Raw genomic sequence first — 19096 nt, 5'->3', positions numbered from 1 at the left:
TAATAAATGTTAAACTGAAAGCTTGCTTGGTGTTCTTTCACATGCTGGCTGATGATTTCAGACTAGTAAAGAATGACCCAGAGGGCAGGTGTGCCAGTCCAAAAACATGTTCCCGGAAATTGCCGGCTCCAAACAACAAGGTTAATTACAAAGTGCTGAATACCAGTGGTTTCTGAGTTTATTACTGCTTTACACATTTATCTTAGATTAGAATGGGGCCTGCACACCAAAATATGCTTTGTCCACAGAAACAAGTTTAAACTTAATTGTACAACAGCCTAAAACTTTTAGTCACAAGGTACAGATGACATTTATTTGAACTCCTTTGAGTATAAAAGTAACAACTGAGTCTCTAAATCAGTGCGTATTGATTTTCTAAACAGTTCTCACACTGACGGCTCCCCTTGGTTTTATAGCCAGTCCCTTCACTTGGCCGAAGCCAATTCATACCAAAGACAAAGCTCAGATGAACAACCCTCAATCGTTCTCATTCCATTAAGAGGTGTTGGACGTCTCTGGAACAGCATTGCTAGAAGGATAGATGGAATTCCCTGAGGAAAAAGGAGCTGTATCCATGGAATTGCAAGTTTCACTGACCGATTCCTGCGAGGGACTAATGCTGGCTGTTCTGAAGCTGATTTCGCTCCCCGCCTCACTGTTCTGTAGAGGAAGTAGTGCTTTTTGACGCATGAGACTGTCATCGCTGGCTTTAGCTTCCAGGGAGTTTCTCCTTTTCATGTGTTTGCAGCCTGTGGAATTTCGCTTGGCCTCTTCGAAGCTGAGTGACAAGGTGACAGTTCCACTGCCGAAGCTCACCTTTTGCTTACACTCCCTTTGTTTCCCACCAGGGGGTGACTGTTCTTCGCTGTTGGTCTTGCTACAGATAGATGAGTTGGGTGTGGATACAGAGGAGCTGTCGATGCTATTGGATCTCTTCTGCGAGACAGTACTCCTCCTCAAAGTGGCCCGGGCTGCAACTTTAAACGCGTGAGCAGCTGTGCTACATCTCACCTCTTCAATGGTGTTACGGGAAGGTTTGAACAGGATAATGTAGATCTTGTTAAAGAAGATGCAAGCTAGCAAGCCAAAGCTAGAGGCCAAAATAGCAATGACCTCCACGGCAGACACAAATTTTCCGTGGGTACTTACATAAGCAGGGATGAAAGAGATCCAGACAATAAAAAAGATAAGCATACTGAATGTGATAAACTTGGCTTCATTAAAGTTCTCTGGGAGCTTGCGGGACTTGAAAGCAAAGAAGAAACAAATTGCAGCCAGGAGGCAGGTGTAGCCAATCAAGAATCCTAGGGCCATCAGAGAGCCTTCATTACAGGTAACAAATATAATCTCGTCATCCATCTCATGGTTACGGTAGCTTTTGGGAGGGGAGTTGTATAGCCATATCCCACATGTCATTATCTGCACAAATGTGCATAGAAATACAAGAAGAAACTGTAGGTTAAGACCCCACCATTTTCGGTGAAGGCTTGTGGGAATTTTGGCTTCAAAAACCAGTAGGACTCTGTTGGTCTTTACCAGAATGCAGGATATACACAGTACAAAGCTGATACCAAAAGCAGGTTGCCGTAGTTGGCAGGTCCAGTCTTGAGGTTCTCCGATAAAGATGAGGGAGCTGGAGAAGCAGCAGATAAGGGAAAAAAGCAGGAGGTATGATAGCTCCCTATTGGTGGCCTTGACTATAGGAGTATTCCGGAACTTCACAAAGACCCCCAGCACAAATGACGTTAGAAAAATCCCCAGTGCAGCAAAAAGTGTCAGTGCTATTCCAAAGGGCTCTGTCCAGGAAAGAAATTCAATTTGTTTCAGAATGCATGATGTGTGGTTCTCATTGGACCAGGAGTCTTCACTACACTTGATGCATTCACTAGCGTCTTTAAAGAGAATAAAAAACAGTATGGTTAGTAATATTACCTATTTAATGAATTAGCATATTGAATTAAATTGTATAAATAGATTTATCCTTCCTTTCACCCATTTTCTGACCCTGAATATTTCAAAATAAGGGGCATAAAGAGTTTGGTCTGTCCCAGGAGCATTGTGTAGAACCAACAAGAATCAACCATAGATGCAGCACTTGTTCATTACACATAATGTTTGACCACATTTTTACAATTTCTAATAAACCTAATCTGCACATCTTTTCTATCTTGATCTTATTGACTGAGGCATGAAGAGGATCATTATATCACTTGTACGTGTATTGTAACCAATGAAGAATTTCATACAAGTCCTCTAAGGCAGGTTTTAAAGAGAGTGGCCAAAAAGACATTCTTTAGGGGACTTTCAGAAGATAGTCCGGTTGTAGCAGATGTCTATGTACTAAAACTAAAGAGTGATTACCAAAGTTCACAAGGCTACACTAAACCCAAAGTCAAACTACAGAAGAAAATCAAAATCTCAAACTAAACCTAATTTACAAGTGTCTTACAGGGCCTTCCCTTTATTTTCACTAAGTTCTGACAGTGTTTAAGTCATATAACCATCCACCTTAAGAAAAGGACAAGTGTCTGTGGTTGCTATGTCTCTGTCATTCCAAAAGATGGCACATCACATCCATTATTATAAAATGCATTGTGTTTTTCCATTCCAATAGATCACAAACAGTAGACTGATAGAACTTTATTTGTCCCTCCCCAGAACATAGCTTTTATGAATCCCGTACCAAATGTGTGTGTGTATATATATATATATATATATATATATATATATATATACACACACCATATATACTATATACTTGTGGATAAGTTGGGATTTGATTTTACTGTATAATTTCTGGTCTTCTTATATAATACGCTACCGTGGCTGTCCATTAGTCTGTCCAGGATTTTAAATCACCTGTAGCTTGCAAACCATTTGACCTATTGACCTGACCTTTGGTACACATATACTACGTGACGTCTACTGTCTGCTTTCGGGGTGACGATTGACCTCCAAGGTCAAAAGTCAAATAACCTGTAGCCTGAAATTTGGTACACATATACTACTCTGAAACTCTGCACTACAGCTTTATATTAAAAGCGAAGAGTTTTGAAATTATTACTCTTTTTATTTCTATTGTAGAATCAACACTCTGCAGTGGCCAGCAGGCCGGCCATGCACCACATGTGTACAGGTGGCATTCTCATTCCTACCACCTTTGCCTACCTCACTTCCCCTACCTCTTCATATCTTAAATCATTGTACATATATGTGGTTAATGAAGGTCAAGGGTCAACGGAGCATGGTCAAGTGTATTCACTGCACATTATCGTGCAGTGTGCCGTTACTGTCTAGTATTTTATAATGTTGGTCGTATAAGTTGAATGCAGAAAACTAACACTATTGGTCCAAGAGATTATGATATGCTAACACCCACCTGAGAGAGTAACCATGGAGCACACTACCTTTTTCTATGTGGGTTCAGTAATGCGTTGTATCAGCGTGTGCTTCTAACCTCTCTCTCACTCTTTCTCTTATGCCCATACGTGACCACGCGGTAATACCCGAACTACTAAACACTGTTTTGTGTTTTTTGTATCTCACACCTTCATACACCTTTATTGTAAAGGCATCCCTTATCTACGATGGAGCGTTCGATCAGGAGAAAATATAAAGTTGGTTTTAAATTAAATGTCGTTCAAGTAGCGAAAGAAATTGGTAACTGTGCTGCTGCAACAAAATTCGATGTGTCTGAGAAACTCATGCGAGATTGGAGGAGGCAAGAAGATGTGAAAAAAAAAATCAATTGTCAAATTTTTGAATGGGCGTACAAGTCGCGGTCTGATTTTATGATCGATTGTTCGGGATTCAAGACCCGACTTACACGTGAGTATATATACGGTATGTAAAACTCAGTTGTATGTGTGTGTATGTATGTATGTTCCAGTATCACTTCCGAATGGCTGGAGCAATTTTCATGAAACTTGGCACACTTGTTTTTCATTGGTTGACTAAAAATACTGTACGGTGAAATCAGCCATAACCCACCCCATTCTGGGTAGGGTGGAGGGTGATCTTGCAGTTTTGTATGCATGTTATTATCCAGTTGACACTCGAAACGACCACCAGAGGGTGAACTGGAGGTGACTGCCAGCATTCTTTATGTTTGAGTGTCACCACACGCCTGTTGCTTTTGAAATTAAATAGAGTTGGCCGGTTCCGAGTGTCAACTGGATGATAACATACATGAAAGACCGCAAGACAAGCACATTAGTGAGTCTTCATTGTTTTTTAATTTATTTTTATTTTTAAAGTTGTGGTTTTTTTTTAATTACATTATTCTCAAGCAATTAAAAAAAAACACTTTGCATTTTCCTCCCAGGCAATGCCGGGAATTTCAGCTAATGCCATATAATACAGGGATATGCATTGAACAATGCATTGCAAATGTCAACGTTGAAGTCTACGTCGATTGCTTAGATTTCAACCCGTCTTAGGAAAGGTTTATATTTCACGCTCAGAACGTGTATCCGCATGCATCATGGCTGCCACACATTCCCAGTGTTCTTTTGACGCATCCTCTGAGCATGTCCTCAGATATGAACACAACATGTGCACGAGTTGCAGTAGCAGAAAAAATATGGGTGGCATGTATGTGTTCAAGTTTTAGTATATGATGTCAGCATCACTGTTCACCATTAACATGTAATGGCAGGCTTGCAGCTTCAACAGGATCAATGTGCGTGCTTCAATGTTTGATGAATGTTAACATGCAAATGTCTTCATGGTGCTTTTCTTTATCCATTTCTCACATTGGGCAATATAAGTATAGCATATTCCCCATCGTAATGACGCGATGCATTTTAAAGGTACCACATACTATCACAACATTCTGTGTCTCTGTTGCCGTCTCTTTTTTTTTTGCATCTTCACAACAGTATCAGAATGCAAATAATTTTTATTTTTAACATCTCTCTTCCCTCAACTCACAACACACCAAAACTGGACAGTGACAACTAGTGGAATCCTCTAGATTTACTAAAAGTACCCGCACAAGTATAGACAGTACTCTGCTTGCGTAGCAGCAGTGTTGTCAAGCTGATGCGGCACATAGCATTAAGTATAACCTCAGCTTAGACGGGTAGCACAGCTAGTCTTTTATAATGTGACTGTGAAGATGTCATGCATCACACAACACGTGCATCACATTTCTAGCTTCCTGGTAACCTGAATCTTTGAAATGATGCTACACATTAAAGCAAACATACAAAATGCCAACAAAATGATGTCACCAACAAAATGGTTAAAAATATACTGTATAACAATAATTTATGCATTTCTACAAATTGAGAATGTAGTGACATAGTCTAAAATGCAATTTTATTGTTTATTCTTTAATTTTTTACAGACTTGTTCAGTAATTACAGACATTCATCATAATGTTCAGACAAGGATGCACTGGGATTCTCTAGTTCTTATACAAAATGGTGCCTTTGATATCACATACTGACACTTCAGTGACATTTCTAGTGATGTAATCACTTCAAGACAACTGAATGTGAAATATAAATGATTCAATAAAAATAATACAAATATTAATTTGAAATGAATTGAGCCTAGCAATAATGGCAAATATAGCACTTAAAATGCCATCTGGGATGCAAGAAAGTGAAATACTAGCAGGGAAAATACGACAGCAAAAGATGTAAACTCCACACACACACACACAGTGAAGATGTGGGAAGATGATCCCAAGAATTCGAAGACAGCAGCAGCATCTGTTGTGCTACCCTTTGTCACAACAATTTGGATCTTTCAACAATAGATCCAGACAGCACAAAATAGCAAGTAGTTGAGAATATTCTTAAGGGAGGACATGAACAGAGTATTCAGAGGTGTGTGGACCGTGCAAAGAACACATGTGGATGCCTAGAAACACTGCGGAAATAATGCAGCGTCACGGCAAAGTATATTTTGAATGGCAATGCCAGATGATAAAATGGCAAAACATATGCAAAAAACAAAAGATGACCAAAGCGTTACAAATAATGGTCCTGACACAGTAGTTTATTTATAATTTATCAAATTGTGCAGTCCTCAATAACAGTTGAGGAAGGAGGGGTTTCTGTTGCCAATTTCCAAATGTAACGCATGGTAAAGATTTTAAAAAAATGGAGTGAAGGAAAAAGGCAGGGGCCAGGTAGGAATGTGATTTTCCCTCACAAGTTAAAAAAACAGAGAAAAAGAGATATCTTGAGATAATAGTAATAATTCTTAGTTTTATTAGTGCTCAATTTGCATTAAAATACAGATAGAAGAAAAAGACATAAGGAAGACGTAACTCTGTTACAGGAGTGAAAAAGAGGAGACTGCTGGATGGGGAGGAGGGAATAGAGGTGCTTGGCAGAAGATGCCAACAGAAAGAAGGAAGGAGTCATGAACGCTGGCAGATGTTTTTATCGGCTGTGACAAGGATTCAAAGAAGCATTGGTAGAGCATAGCGAGAAGCTATATTATCTCTTCTTTGTTTTCAGTGGAGATACTTTTTATTTTTCTTATTCATTTTTCTTACTTTATACAAGCAAGCAGACATTGTTAAATAGATTTTGCCATGCCATACACAAGTCTCATCTCAGGCCTGCAATGACAGGACGTAAAACTGTTTCAAAGTGGTAGAGAAGGAAAAGTAAATAAACCCCAGAATTGTGTTTTATAAGTGTACTAATTGCTCAAATTATTTTAAAAGGAAAACCACTTCTCCACCTCGCCCCTGCCTTTTCCCGTCACTCCTATTTATTTAAATGTTTACCATTGGTTACACATTGCGGTGGGCTGGCGCCCTGCCCGGGGTTTGTTTCCTGTCTTGCTACCTATGTTGGCTGGGATTGGCTCCAGCAGGCCCCCGTGACCCTGTAGTTAGGATATAGCGGGTTGGATAATGGATGGATGGATGGTTACACAATGATAATGGAATCTGTGGATTGGTAAAAACTATCAAAGGTATGTCTGTGAGAAAAAGTTCAGCTTCAATTTTTTTTTTTGCATTGATTTTAGCATGAAGCAGTCCAGTATTGCATGATGTTAATTTGGAACAGGATGTAAAGGAGCAGTTTGTTATTGTCCTATATAATGTCCTGCATAGCAGTTGCCATGATACAGTGATTAAAACTGTCAGTTATGCACACAGTTGGTTCCTGCCTTTCAGGCCCTGACTCTTTGTGAGCCTGTAATGGAATAAGCATACTGCCTGGTGTATCCTGATAAGAAGAGATGGAAAAGCTTGTGGATATTGGGGAATGGGAAATAGGGCTTTAATGGAAATTGATTTTAAATCTGAAATGTAAGTGTGTAGTAAGAATGTTTGGTCCGATGTTTTGGAGGGATGATAGACAGATAGATACTTTATTAATCACAAGGGGAAAATCACAATATAGTCTTTGTTTAAGAGATGAAAATGGGAAAAGACTTCCTTAACATGACAGTTCCTTAAAAAAAATGATTTTGTTGTACAGAGGTTGTATAATGCAATGGAATTGTTGTAATATGTAAATAAAACTTTTACAAAAAACAAAAGTTACTCAGAACATGTATGGACAGAGAATACAAAATGTGGTCAGATTTTTGTTTTTTTTTCCTCATTTCTTGCACTTTAGCCAGTGTCATGTAACCTACAGACAAAGCGTGGGTGCTGCTCTTAATCTTTTAGAATTAATTCCAGAAATTTATAGGAAGTAACACTGTGGCATTATCGTATTCGTTTATTATTCAGTTCTCTCTCTGCTTGATTGGCAGAGTCTGGCATTGAATCTGCCAGAGTAGAAATGACACTGGATGGTGCAAGAGAAAAGGGAAAGATCCTGACAAAAACTATTCAGAAAGAGATGGTGTCACACATGAATGAAAAGCATCTCCAAAAACATTTTGAGTAAATCAGGAACACCAGGAGTAGGCAACTATTTTAGCTGTAGACAGTACCCCAGTAGGAGATGCATTGAAAGACTACCATATTGAAAGAAGTGACAGGGGAAATGGTAGTATACTTATTACATTACGCCAGACTTCTTTATGGCAGTGCAAAATATTTATATTAGAGAGGAAACAGCTAAATATTTTGTTACATGTATCTCACCAGGTTAGACATCAAGAATTTTGAAGTGTCATGAGCCAGGGGCCTCATGTATAAAGCTGGCATTCACACAAAAAATGGCTTGAAATGTGCATTTGCAACTTCCCATGCAAACATCTGGATTTATCAAAGAAAACTTGACAGGGGAATGTGTGTGTATTTTTACGACAACTCTAAACCATGCGTACGCAAAATTTTTGAGAAACTGGGAAAAAGTAGGGTAATAAAGGCAAACCATGTAAATGACGACTCACACACATAATAAGTTATGTCACTGAGGAGAGAGAGGTTAGGAGCATGCGCTGATATAGCGCATTGCTGTACGCACCACATGACAAACCACCAGGAGAACCCAGATTTGGACTCAAGTGCAATGGGTGACACCTCAGCACCACACTGAACACTGTGATTTTTTTTATGATGGCTGGAGTGCCAATTCTTCTATAATGTGCATTCACGTGACAAAGATCTTAAAGCTCAAAGGTGACAAATATGATGTACAGACTGCATCTTTGTTCCTTTTTTAAGAGGACCAATGCTGCATAATTGCACAGAAGAGCTTTTTTTTGTCTGTTTAGACTACCTGTTGTCGTTTTTCCGAAAACTGGGTGACAGGTCAGGTGTATCTGAGCCAAGCTTCAGTCCATCATGCCTACTGTGCTTGAAGCCTTTAACCAAACGACAGAATGCAACATTCACTTTTCGTATGGTGTGGACGTATATACATATAACACGTTGTTACCAATATAAAAATGCAATGTGCAACAGTGTTTTTTTACTAACGTAATCAGAGCACATTAATGCACTCATATTGCAATAAGGACACCTAGTGAAAATGAAGCTGCTTTTGTTAACAATATGCAATTACATTCTATTAACATGCAGGACATCCGTAATGCCAAGATGATACTGACAACTGTCAGGACTGCTCTGGCTTAATGCTGCATAAAAAGATATCTCCAATTACAGATAACAGTCGCAGATTGAAATCAGACAGCACACTCCACCAAATAAAGATTCTTTGTGTGCCTCTAATTTGGAAACAAGAACTGAATATGTCTGATATGTAGCTGCACTACCAGCCAACAAAGGTCCGCGGCATCATGTTCGCATGTCCATGAGGTTGATTAGCATGGTCCATATATGGTTGTTTGAGGGTGGAACTGAGCGGATTTTGAGGTGCACTCACTAGTGCACATTTACAAGATGATTGTGATTTATAAAAGGTAAATTGCATAGAAATGTGTGTACGCCAGGTTTTATAATTTTTTTTTTGTGTACGCATTTTTCTGTTTTTTGGCATATGCATATTTTCATGCTTGAAATCACACAGTGTTTTATAAATGAGGCCCCAGAAGCAGGGAAAAGTGCTCTAATGGCTCCATGGCACTGTGACTTCAAAGTCACTGAAGGTGATTTTAAAGTCAGCCTGAAAAAATATATATAAAAAAATACTTTTTAAAAAAAGTTAAAAAGTGTACTAAAAAGTAAAAAATAAGTCTGTCATACATCACTCATAAAATAAAAGGTGGGCACTTTTGCTAAGATTTTAAGAAGTGTTTTTTGAATATTGATTGATGAAAAGTGCCCACGCTTTTATTTTACGAGTGATGTATGAGAGACTTATTTTTTTACTTTTTAGTACACTTTTTAACATAACATATGCGTAGTTCTTAAAAATTCTTTTATATATATATATATATATATATATATATATATATATATTATTTTCAACTTTTTAGTCTTGGGTTTGTTTTAGTATAATTTTGTAATCAATATTTTAACACTTCCTTTAATATTTCTATCCATTACTAGCGCCATCTATGGGTTAAATCTTTAACTATTCTTCATATGAAAATTAAATTTCTTAATTAACATGGATTAATTGAACAATTAGTGAAACTGATTATTGATTTACATATTGTTATTGGAAGTGAGTAAGTGTGCAAAATTTCAAGTCATTTGGACAATAGGAAGAGGGTTAAATATTGATTACAAGATTTGTACCAGACAACAAACAGGTGAAGTTAATATAAGCGTGGTAATAAGGCCTAGCTTAAAATGTTAAATTTAGATTTATATGACCATTACTTACCATTCTACAATTGGGTATTACTTATACTAAGGTTCACTAGTGTGCAAGTAGTGTGGCAGCACATGCCCTGAGAGAACAGTAAATGAAATGGGGGGAACATTAAAACACTCTAGATGAGAACAGGCCATTCAGCCCAACAAAGCTCGCCAGTCCTATCCACTTATTTCCTCCAAGAAAACATCAAGTCAAGTTTTGAAAGTCCCCAACGTCTTACTGTCTACCACACTACTTGGTAGCTTATTCCAAGTGTCTATCGATCTTTGTTTAAAGAAAAACTTCCTAATGTTTGTGCGAAATTTACCCTTAACAAGTTTCCAACTATATCCCCGTGTTCTTGATGAGCTCATTTTAAAATACAAGTCTCGATCCACTGGTCTAACTCCCTTCATAATTTTAAACACTTCAATCATGTCACCTCTTAATCTTCTTTTGCTTAAATTGTAAAGGCTCAGCTCTTTTAATCTTTCCTCATAATTCAACCCCTGTAGTCCTGGAATCAGCCTAGTCGCTCTTCTCTGGACCTTTTCTAGCGCTGCTATGTCCTTTTTGTAGCCTGGAGACCAAAACTGCACACAGTACTCAAGATGAGGCCTCACCAGTGCATTATAAAGGTTGAGCATAACCTCCTTGGACTTGTACTCCACACATTGTGCTATATATCCTAACGTTCTGTTAGCCTTCTTAATGACTTCTGAACAGTCAGGAAATTGATAGCATTGAGTCCACTATGACTCCTAAATCCTTCTCATAAGGTGTACTCTCGATTTTCTGACCGCCCATTGTGTATTCAAACCTAATATTTTTACTTCCTATGTGTAATACTTTACATTTACTGACATTAAATTTCATCTGCCACAAATCTGCCCAAGCCTGTATGCTATCCAAGTCCTCCTGTGGGGTATATTTATTGTGACTTTGTGCACCTTGAGGTTACACCAAGCCACTTGGATAAGGAAGGGGAAATACTGTAGATTATATTTTGACATTTACTATTGCTTTACTACTTTGTTATTATCCTTTAGTACAGCTTACTTTTTAGCTGGGTTATTGCAGCCTGTTGGAGATGCTCCATTATGTTATTGTCTCCTATACATGTTTTTTAAATACATATTTACATTTATATCTTTAAAAACATTTTTTAAATACATTTTTAACTAAAGTGTTTTAAAAGTACTATTACTGACTGACCTCTTTCATCAGTGTATTCGCCATCGGGACAGGCCACACATTCAAAGCAGCAAGTGGGTTCCCCTTCAATGATTCCCTTCCTAGTACCAGGATCGCAGTCCTTTGAACAGTTTGAAAATGGCACCTAAAAAATCAACATAAATTGGCTTTGTTACATTTATTTAAACATCCTTTGCCTACCAGAACTATTTCTTTGGTAATGTTTTTAAATGCTTGGATACACAAGCAGAAGAAATCCTTTCTAGAAGTCACCACTGCCAGGGCTCTAGTCAGGCATTGAAGATATTACTTCTGTTTCATTTGTCTGATTTATAGTGGAAGTCACCTCACCAAGGTGAGGATACATGATGAATAGTGATGAGCGAAATCTGCAATGTTCACTTCGCATCGATTACGGAGAAATCACGGAAGCGTTCATAAATATCGTTGAACTCTGCAAAATGCATTGAAGTCGATAGGAAGGACTAACTGAACTAGATCTGACTGGATTGTAATGGTGAAGTCATCTTTAAAAACTCCCTGAGGGCTAGGGAAATATATGCCAACTATACTTGTGCGGCAACAGTGCCAACCACTGCACCACCGTGCCTCCATGAGATCAGAGAAGAAAGAACACAGTCAGAGACGTGCAATCATATATTTTGTCAAAACAAAGTGGAAATGACGAAATCGTAGTCAAAAGTCAGAAAATATATGTAGGACTTTTAAGTGCAGAAAATTTAAAGTCGCATGTCATGATTGAAGCCTCTGGCCCATTCTGTTTTTTTTTTATTTTGCACTGAAGGCTCTCCAAACTGTCTGTGCTGATGCATTGCACTCTTTCTTTTATCAAAAAGATAGAAATGTCTTGTAAATAGTATTAAATCTTTCATTATTATTTCATACAGTCTCCTGTGTTTCTTTTTATGGGTGTAAGGCTCCTTTAAGGTTTGTTCTCTCCATGTGGCTAATTATCCATGCAGAAGGCACACACCTTCTTCTCTTATACAGTACTGACGTGAAGCTTAAAGATCAACTTGCACATTTGGCGTCAAGCAGGGATAACTCATTATTTATGTTGTATAGGTTATATAAAAAATAAAATGTTAAGAACCTGCATTACTTACTTATCTGTTCAACCACTAACTAAGCCCCATCCGATGATGAAGAATTTCCTCTTTTTTTGTATTATTGAAAGTGCAGACAAATTAAAATTACATAACAGCTTTTGTACAATTAGAAAACCTTGAAGAAAAAAGAAACAAACACTGGAAAAGTCTTGTACCTCTCTGAGGAATCCATTCCAAAGTATTTTGCTCTCATCGATGTAGAGCCTCTCCCCACTTTTGGCATTCATATTGTAGTGCCCCACTTCTTCGAACATGACAGAGCCATCCTCTGGGTTGTGGTGCCAGTTAATAATGGTGTAGTTTCCAAGCAGATCTCCACTCTCATCAAAGTCTACTTGCTCTCCCATGTTGTTGGTGAAGTTCAAGTGTCTCAACTGTTTTAGCACCTGAGTGACAACAAGAAACATGACAGACTACTCTTTTACCTTTACACTCTGCAACTTCCTAACTTTCAGTCACTCTATTTACTCAGCCTGCTTGTTCCAGCTTCAGAGTTTTGGGGAACCAAAGTCTTTCATGTGAGCACTACGCACAAGAGAGCAACCAAGAGTGGTCAAGATACCATTCAATGGCTAATTTTGAGTTGCTCTTTCTATCCAGTTTAATTTAATCCCATTTTATGTATTTTCATTACACCCTTCAGTATGATGAAGCACATTTATAGCTAGTTTCACTAGTGCAGAAACATGTAGCTTCAATTACATAAAAGGCAGAATGACACAGCAAGGAACAAAAAGGAACAATGAAACGTAAAGGAAACCAGAAGATCCCACATGAAGTGGCCAGTCTGAGTTCAGTCCAAGTCTCCTTCATTTGAGACACATCTAACCACTGCAATGTTGTACCTTTCCTTTACTAACTGATCATTTAGATTGTGCATGCACTGGTCTAGTCTAGTTTAATTTTCTATTTATTTTTTTCATTTCCTTTTATCTTCTCTAGCTATGTACTGTAGTTATTTCTGTATTATTATAACTTTCCCTTTTTGTCTATTCACACATTCATCTGACAATGTGTCATTGTTTTTGGAATGCAATTATCTATTTATGTCTCCTTCTAGTTATCTGAGCTATATATTAAAACCAGTAGGGGGAGCCACTGAGCCTTAAACCCCAGACCCAATAATGCACAATAATGCTAGGGTTCAAATAATGGATTCTGAATCCACCAAGCACTTTTTAACAATTCGGCTCAGCCAAAACCATACAAATAATGAACCTTTTTCCTCTCCTTCCCACTCCAGTTGAGTGTCACCCTCTGCCTCTTGACTCTGACTCCTTGAGGTAAGGCAGCGGGCTCTTTTTATGCTTGGAGCAGAATGGCTTCCGGTAACCCAGCATAACTTGTGGGGAGCACTTTTGGGAGGTTAGGGAACCAGGGAAGTTCTCCCGGACAGCGCCCCCTTATGTCACCCAGGGACCTTGACAGAGCTGCACTTCTGGATGACAGTTCCCATGGACCCCTGTTGGGACACCTCCAGCAGACCACTGCCACCTGACATATATGGGATGGAACTGCTCCTGCCCTCCGGCTTCTGCTTGTCCATCCTGTGGCACCTTCCATCTTGGTAGGAGGTCATGCCATCGGCCAGCCGGGATGCCCATCTGTCCTCCACAGCACTCACAATATTCATACAACCATCTATCTATGACTGTATTAATCCTCTCCATTTCTTTCTCTGTCTGCATTATAGTCTATCCTAAGGAAATACTGCACCCAAAAATATATTTTTTTATATAGTACTTACCCTATGCAGTTTGTAGTGATGATTGAGGAAAAAAATCTTAATCCCATTCATACAGAATAGAGTGAAAAAGTTTACAATATAATAGTAGCCAATAGTGACCAATGCAGAACAATGGTAAAGGATGTGAAAAACATCTATGTATAAACAAAAAAGAAATCACACATAAACTCGAGTCACATTAGCCACATATCAGTTATCCAGTCATATGCATGGTTTTTTTTGCTAAAATAGTGTTAAATATGTATTTACAGAATTAGCATTGCACAGGAAACCTAAAGCCTCATGGGTATGACTTTTTAACTTTTTTGAAACATAAAAAACCATGTGTTTTGCATGTTTTGATCATATAACTGGATAATTGATAAGTGGATTATGTAACATGAGTAATGTGAGTTGTTTTGTTTTTTTTCCATTACGAGATTAAAAACTTTTCACGGCTCTCACCACAAACTATGTGAGGTAAGTAAAATATCAAAACAAATCATTTTTGGGTGGAGTATACCTTAATTAATATCTCAGATATTTTAAAATTAAATGCACGTGTTCTTGCACAAGACAGTAGCAATTTTATTAGCTATTCTTCTTACATTTGGTAAAGTGCCAATGTCTGCCAGCTTACGAATCTGTTAGCGACTGCTTGCATGGAAAGGGTCTCAATATGTGCCCCTGTTGCTGTTGGTTTTGCTACAAGACTGTAGTTATTGAAGATACTAACAGTGAACTATTTAAGACATGCTTCCTGCTTTCTTTAAGCTCTATACACCTACCCAGGAAGGCTCTAATGGTGTAACCAGTTAGCAGATGTTCTTATGTGACAGTGTCAGTGGGTGTCATACTGAGATTGTACTTCTGAGCTTTGCCTGAGGCACTGGGACCTGGGCACTAGCAAAGCTTCTAAAGCTGCTACAGTGGAGTAGTGGCCATGGCATTGAACAGTGAACCTCAAGGTTTAATTCCTACTGCTTAACTGGTATGCACTGCAGCTATAAATAAAACATGTCTGAAACAACTATAAAAAACTCTGGACTTGAAAATAACTCTGGATAAGGATATTGGCCAAGTATAAAAAAATATTACAGATTCACCTAAATGATAACTTATGATGCATTATAAGTGATTCATTTTCCAGAGCCTAGAGTTATGGCTTGTCTTGCCTTGGCTCATGCTAATGTATGTGCTTTATTCCACAAATGAATGGTTTCCACTTGCCCCTCTTCAACTTTTACAGTAATATAAGAAACATTCTGTGGCCATCTCCATGCCTAATGTGCTCGTGTGTGTAGTCAACATAAGTATACACAAATGTAATGTGAATGTGTTTCAGGTTTTGATACGGTTTAGATCATCTTGGAATACGTCTCTTGGTGTGCTTGAGATGAGGCTTGCCAGAAGGGTCCGTAAAAATAACAGCAGTACAATTTATTAATGTTTCATAAGTTTGGTCTGAGTTTATACACTCTGAAGCCACAATCTAATTGAAGCCTCATTTCTTTAGTTAAATAAAGGCTGTTTGCTGACAGGACATTGGTGTACTACCCATTATGAAAAATCTGACATTTAGAAATGTGTTGAAATGAAATGATGATGCTTCAAGGTAAGAAAGACAGAGTTATCAAGGTAAGGTAGTAATACTCACTGATCATGGCACCAGAGAGTATTGACGTGTTGCATGTTAATTGGAAGACTTAAAAATGAGAATGTCATGGTACTCAGTGATAATATTGACCCTATGAACCTTTGAATCTATGGTAGGATTTTTCCTTATGATCATACGACCATCATTCCAACACCTGACTCCTTAGTACTCTGCAAGAAAGTTTGCAGGCATCCGGATTCCATTTTAAATGTTAAAATAAGCAATAAATACTGACAAACTTCTTAAAATGTATTTTTTAAATCACCACATTTATTTAGGATCATGGGGTAGTGGTTAGTACTGCTGCTGCACAGCTTAAGATTCCTAAGTTTACGCCTGTCTTTGTGCAGCTTCCAGATTTGCTTAGTGTCTTATTTGTTATAGGACATGCCATTTTTCCTCCCATTTTCCAGAAGTGTACTTATGTTTTAGTTTAATTTTGAGTGTGGACTGTGGGAAGTGGGATAGTCAGAGAGATGTAGAAAGTAGACAAGAGTACAAGGAGATAAAGCACAAGGTGAAGAGAGAGGTGGCGAAGGCTAAGGAAAAGGCGTATGATGAGTTGTATGAGAGGCTGGACAATAAAGAGGGAGAAAAGGACCTGTAACGATTGGCTAGACACAGGGACCAAGCTGGGAAAGATGTGCAGCAGGTTAGGGTGATAAAGGATAAAGATGGAAACATACTCACAAGTGAGGAGAGTGTGTTGAACAGATGGAAAGAGTACTTTTAGAGGCTGATGAATGAAGAGAACGAGAGAGAGGAGGTTGGATGATGTGGAGATAGTGAATCAGGAAGTGCAACGGATTAGCAAGGAGGAATAAGGACAGCTATAAAGAGGATGAAAAATGGAAAGGCCGTTGGTCCTGATGACATACCTATGGAAACATGGAGGTGTTTAGGAGAGATGGCAGTGGAGTTTTTAACCAGATTGTTTAATGGAATCTTGGAAAGTGAGAGGATGCCTGAGGAGTACAGAAGAAGTGTACTGGTGCAGATATTTAAGAATAAGGGGGATGTGCAGGACTGCAGTAACTTCAGCGGAATAAAATTGATGAGCCACAGCATGAATTTATGGGAAAGAGTAGTGGAAGCTAGGTTAAGAAATGAGGTAATGAATAGTGGGCAGCAGTATGGTTTCATGCCAAGAAAGAGCACCACAGATGCAATGTTTGCTCTCAGAATGTTGATGGAGAAGTTTAGAGAAAGCCAGAAGGAGTTGCTTGCATCTTTGTGGACCTGGAGAAAGCATATGACAGGGTGCCTTGAGAGGAGCTGTGGTATTGTATGAGGAAGTCGGGAGTGGCAGAGAAGTATGTAAGAGTTGTACAGGATATGTACGAGTGAAGTGTGACAGTGGTAAGGTCTACGGTAGGAGTGATGGATGCATTCAAGTTGGAGGTGGGATTACATCAGGGATCAGCTCTGAGCCCTTTCTTATTTGCAATGGTGATGGACAGGCTGACAGACGAGATTAGACAGGAGTCCCCGTAGACTATGATGTTTGCTGATGACATTGTGATCTGTAGCGATAGTAGGGAGCAGGTTGAAGAGACCCTGGAGAGGTGGAGATATGCTCCAGAGAGGAGAGGAATGAAGGTCAGTAGGAACAAGACAGAATACATGTGTGTAAATGAGAGGGAGGTCAGTGGAATGCTGAGGATGCAGGGAGTAGAATTGGCGAAGGTGGATGAGTTTAAATACTTTGGATCAACACTACAGAGTAATGTGGATTGTGGAAGAGAGGTGAAGAACAGAGTGCAGGCAGGGTGGAATGGGTGGAGAAGAGTGTCAGGAGTGATTTGTGACAGACGGAAATCAGCAAGAGTGAAAGGGAAAGTCTACAGGACGGTAGTGAGACCCGCTATGTTATATGGGTTGGAGACGGTGGCACTGACCAGAAAGCAGGAGACAGAGCTGAAGGTGGCAGAGTTAAAGATGCTAAGATATGCATTGGAGGTGACAAGGATGGATAGGATTAGAAATGAGTACATTAGAGGGTTAGCTGAAGTTGGACAGTTGGGAAACAAAGTCAGAGAGGTGAGATTGCATTGATTTGGACATGTGCAGAGGAGAGATGCTCAGTATATTGGGAGAAGGATGCTAAGGATAGAGCTACCAGGGAATAGAAAAAGAGGAAGGCCTTAGAGAAGGTTTATGGATGTGGTGACAGAGAACATGTAGGTGATGGGTGTAACAAAACAAGATTCAGAGGACAGAAAGATATGGAAGAAGATGATCCGCTGTGACAACTCCTAATGGAAGCAGCCGAAAGAAGAAGAATTGTTAGTTTTTTTTTAGTTTATTAAACGGGACTCATAACATTTAATTTGAATGTTTCATTTTAATCAGATGTAGCTTTTAAGACAACACAGTTGATCTGCTTTCCCTTTGTACTACACAGCTACACAAATTGAAGGGAATCAAAATATTGTTTAAAGCAGCAATGAATTCTGGGATGCAAATAAACATACTAATACAGAGAACTCTGGGAGAAACATGTAAATGTGCAGCAAACACTAGGCAGAAGTGTTATTGTTTAGAATGTTTTATGTTTAGGCTCAGATAAGTTACCCATTATGTATATGCCTGTAAGAAAACTTGAAGTAGGGGCTTTTGCTATTTAACTTCTACTTTATAATTCACTTAAAGTTATTTCAGGTTGATAGATCAGCAAGACCAAGGGTAAATTCTCATTCTTCTGATATTTTCATGTGTATATCTATACCAAATAATGCCAAGTACTGTCAAGTATGTTATGTCCACCTACTTGGAGCTCCAAGGTGGAAGCTCCGTGCTGCAGAGACTCAGTCATTCCAACAGATGGTGCTAATGATGTTAGTGAATGTCAGTTAAAATAAGCCATCAAACCATGGTATAAAAGAAAGCATTTATTGGTTTGATGCAGCTCTGGGGAGAGACAGACATGAGGCATGCAACATGCCAGCTTTCAATATAAAGGAATGATGCAGGTGTTAATATGAGAACGCAGTGTTCACTTTGTAAAGGAAGTTCTGAAGACACACTAAAAATGGCACGCAGTCTATTTTCCAACCTGCTATATCCTAACTACAGGGTCACGGGGGTCTGCTGGACCCAATCCCAGCTAACATAGGGCGCAAGGCAGGAAACAAACACTGGGCATGGCGCCAGTCTGCCGCAGGGCACGTGCACACACACACACCAATCACACACTAGGGACAATTTAGGATCACCAATGCACCTAACCTGCATGTCTTTGAACTGTGGGAGG

The 19096-nt window shown here is 38.9% G+C and overlaps 1 protein-coding gene across 1 annotated transcript in view; it reads right to left on the bottom strand.

Moving 5' to 3' along the window:
* Nucleotides 1–495: 495 nt before the first annotated feature.
* Nucleotides 496–19096, bottom strand: part of casr (calcium-sensing receptor) — a 100295-nt gene continuing 81694 nt past the window's right edge. Inside the window, exons 6-8 of the mRNA XM_039746243.1 lie at nt 12616–12846; nt 11352–11475; nt 496–1892 (exon numbers count right to left, since the gene is read on the bottom strand). Of these exons, the coding sequence (XP_039602177.1) occupies nt 496–1892; nt 11352–11475; nt 12616–12846 (1752 nt within the window). The remainder of the gene's footprint in view (nt 1893–11351; nt 11476–12615; nt 12847–19096) is intronic.

The sequence above is a fragment of the Polypterus senegalus genome, chromosome 2 (assembly GCF_016835505.1).
Source record: "Polypterus senegalus isolate Bchr_013 chromosome 2, ASM1683550v1, whole genome shotgun sequence".
Lineage (NCBI taxonomy): Eukaryota > Metazoa > Chordata > Cladistia > Polypteriformes > Polypteridae > Polypterus > Polypterus senegalus.
The sequence above is the reverse complement of the archived record's forward strand: the minus strand, read 5'-3'. Positions and strand labels throughout refer to the sequence as shown.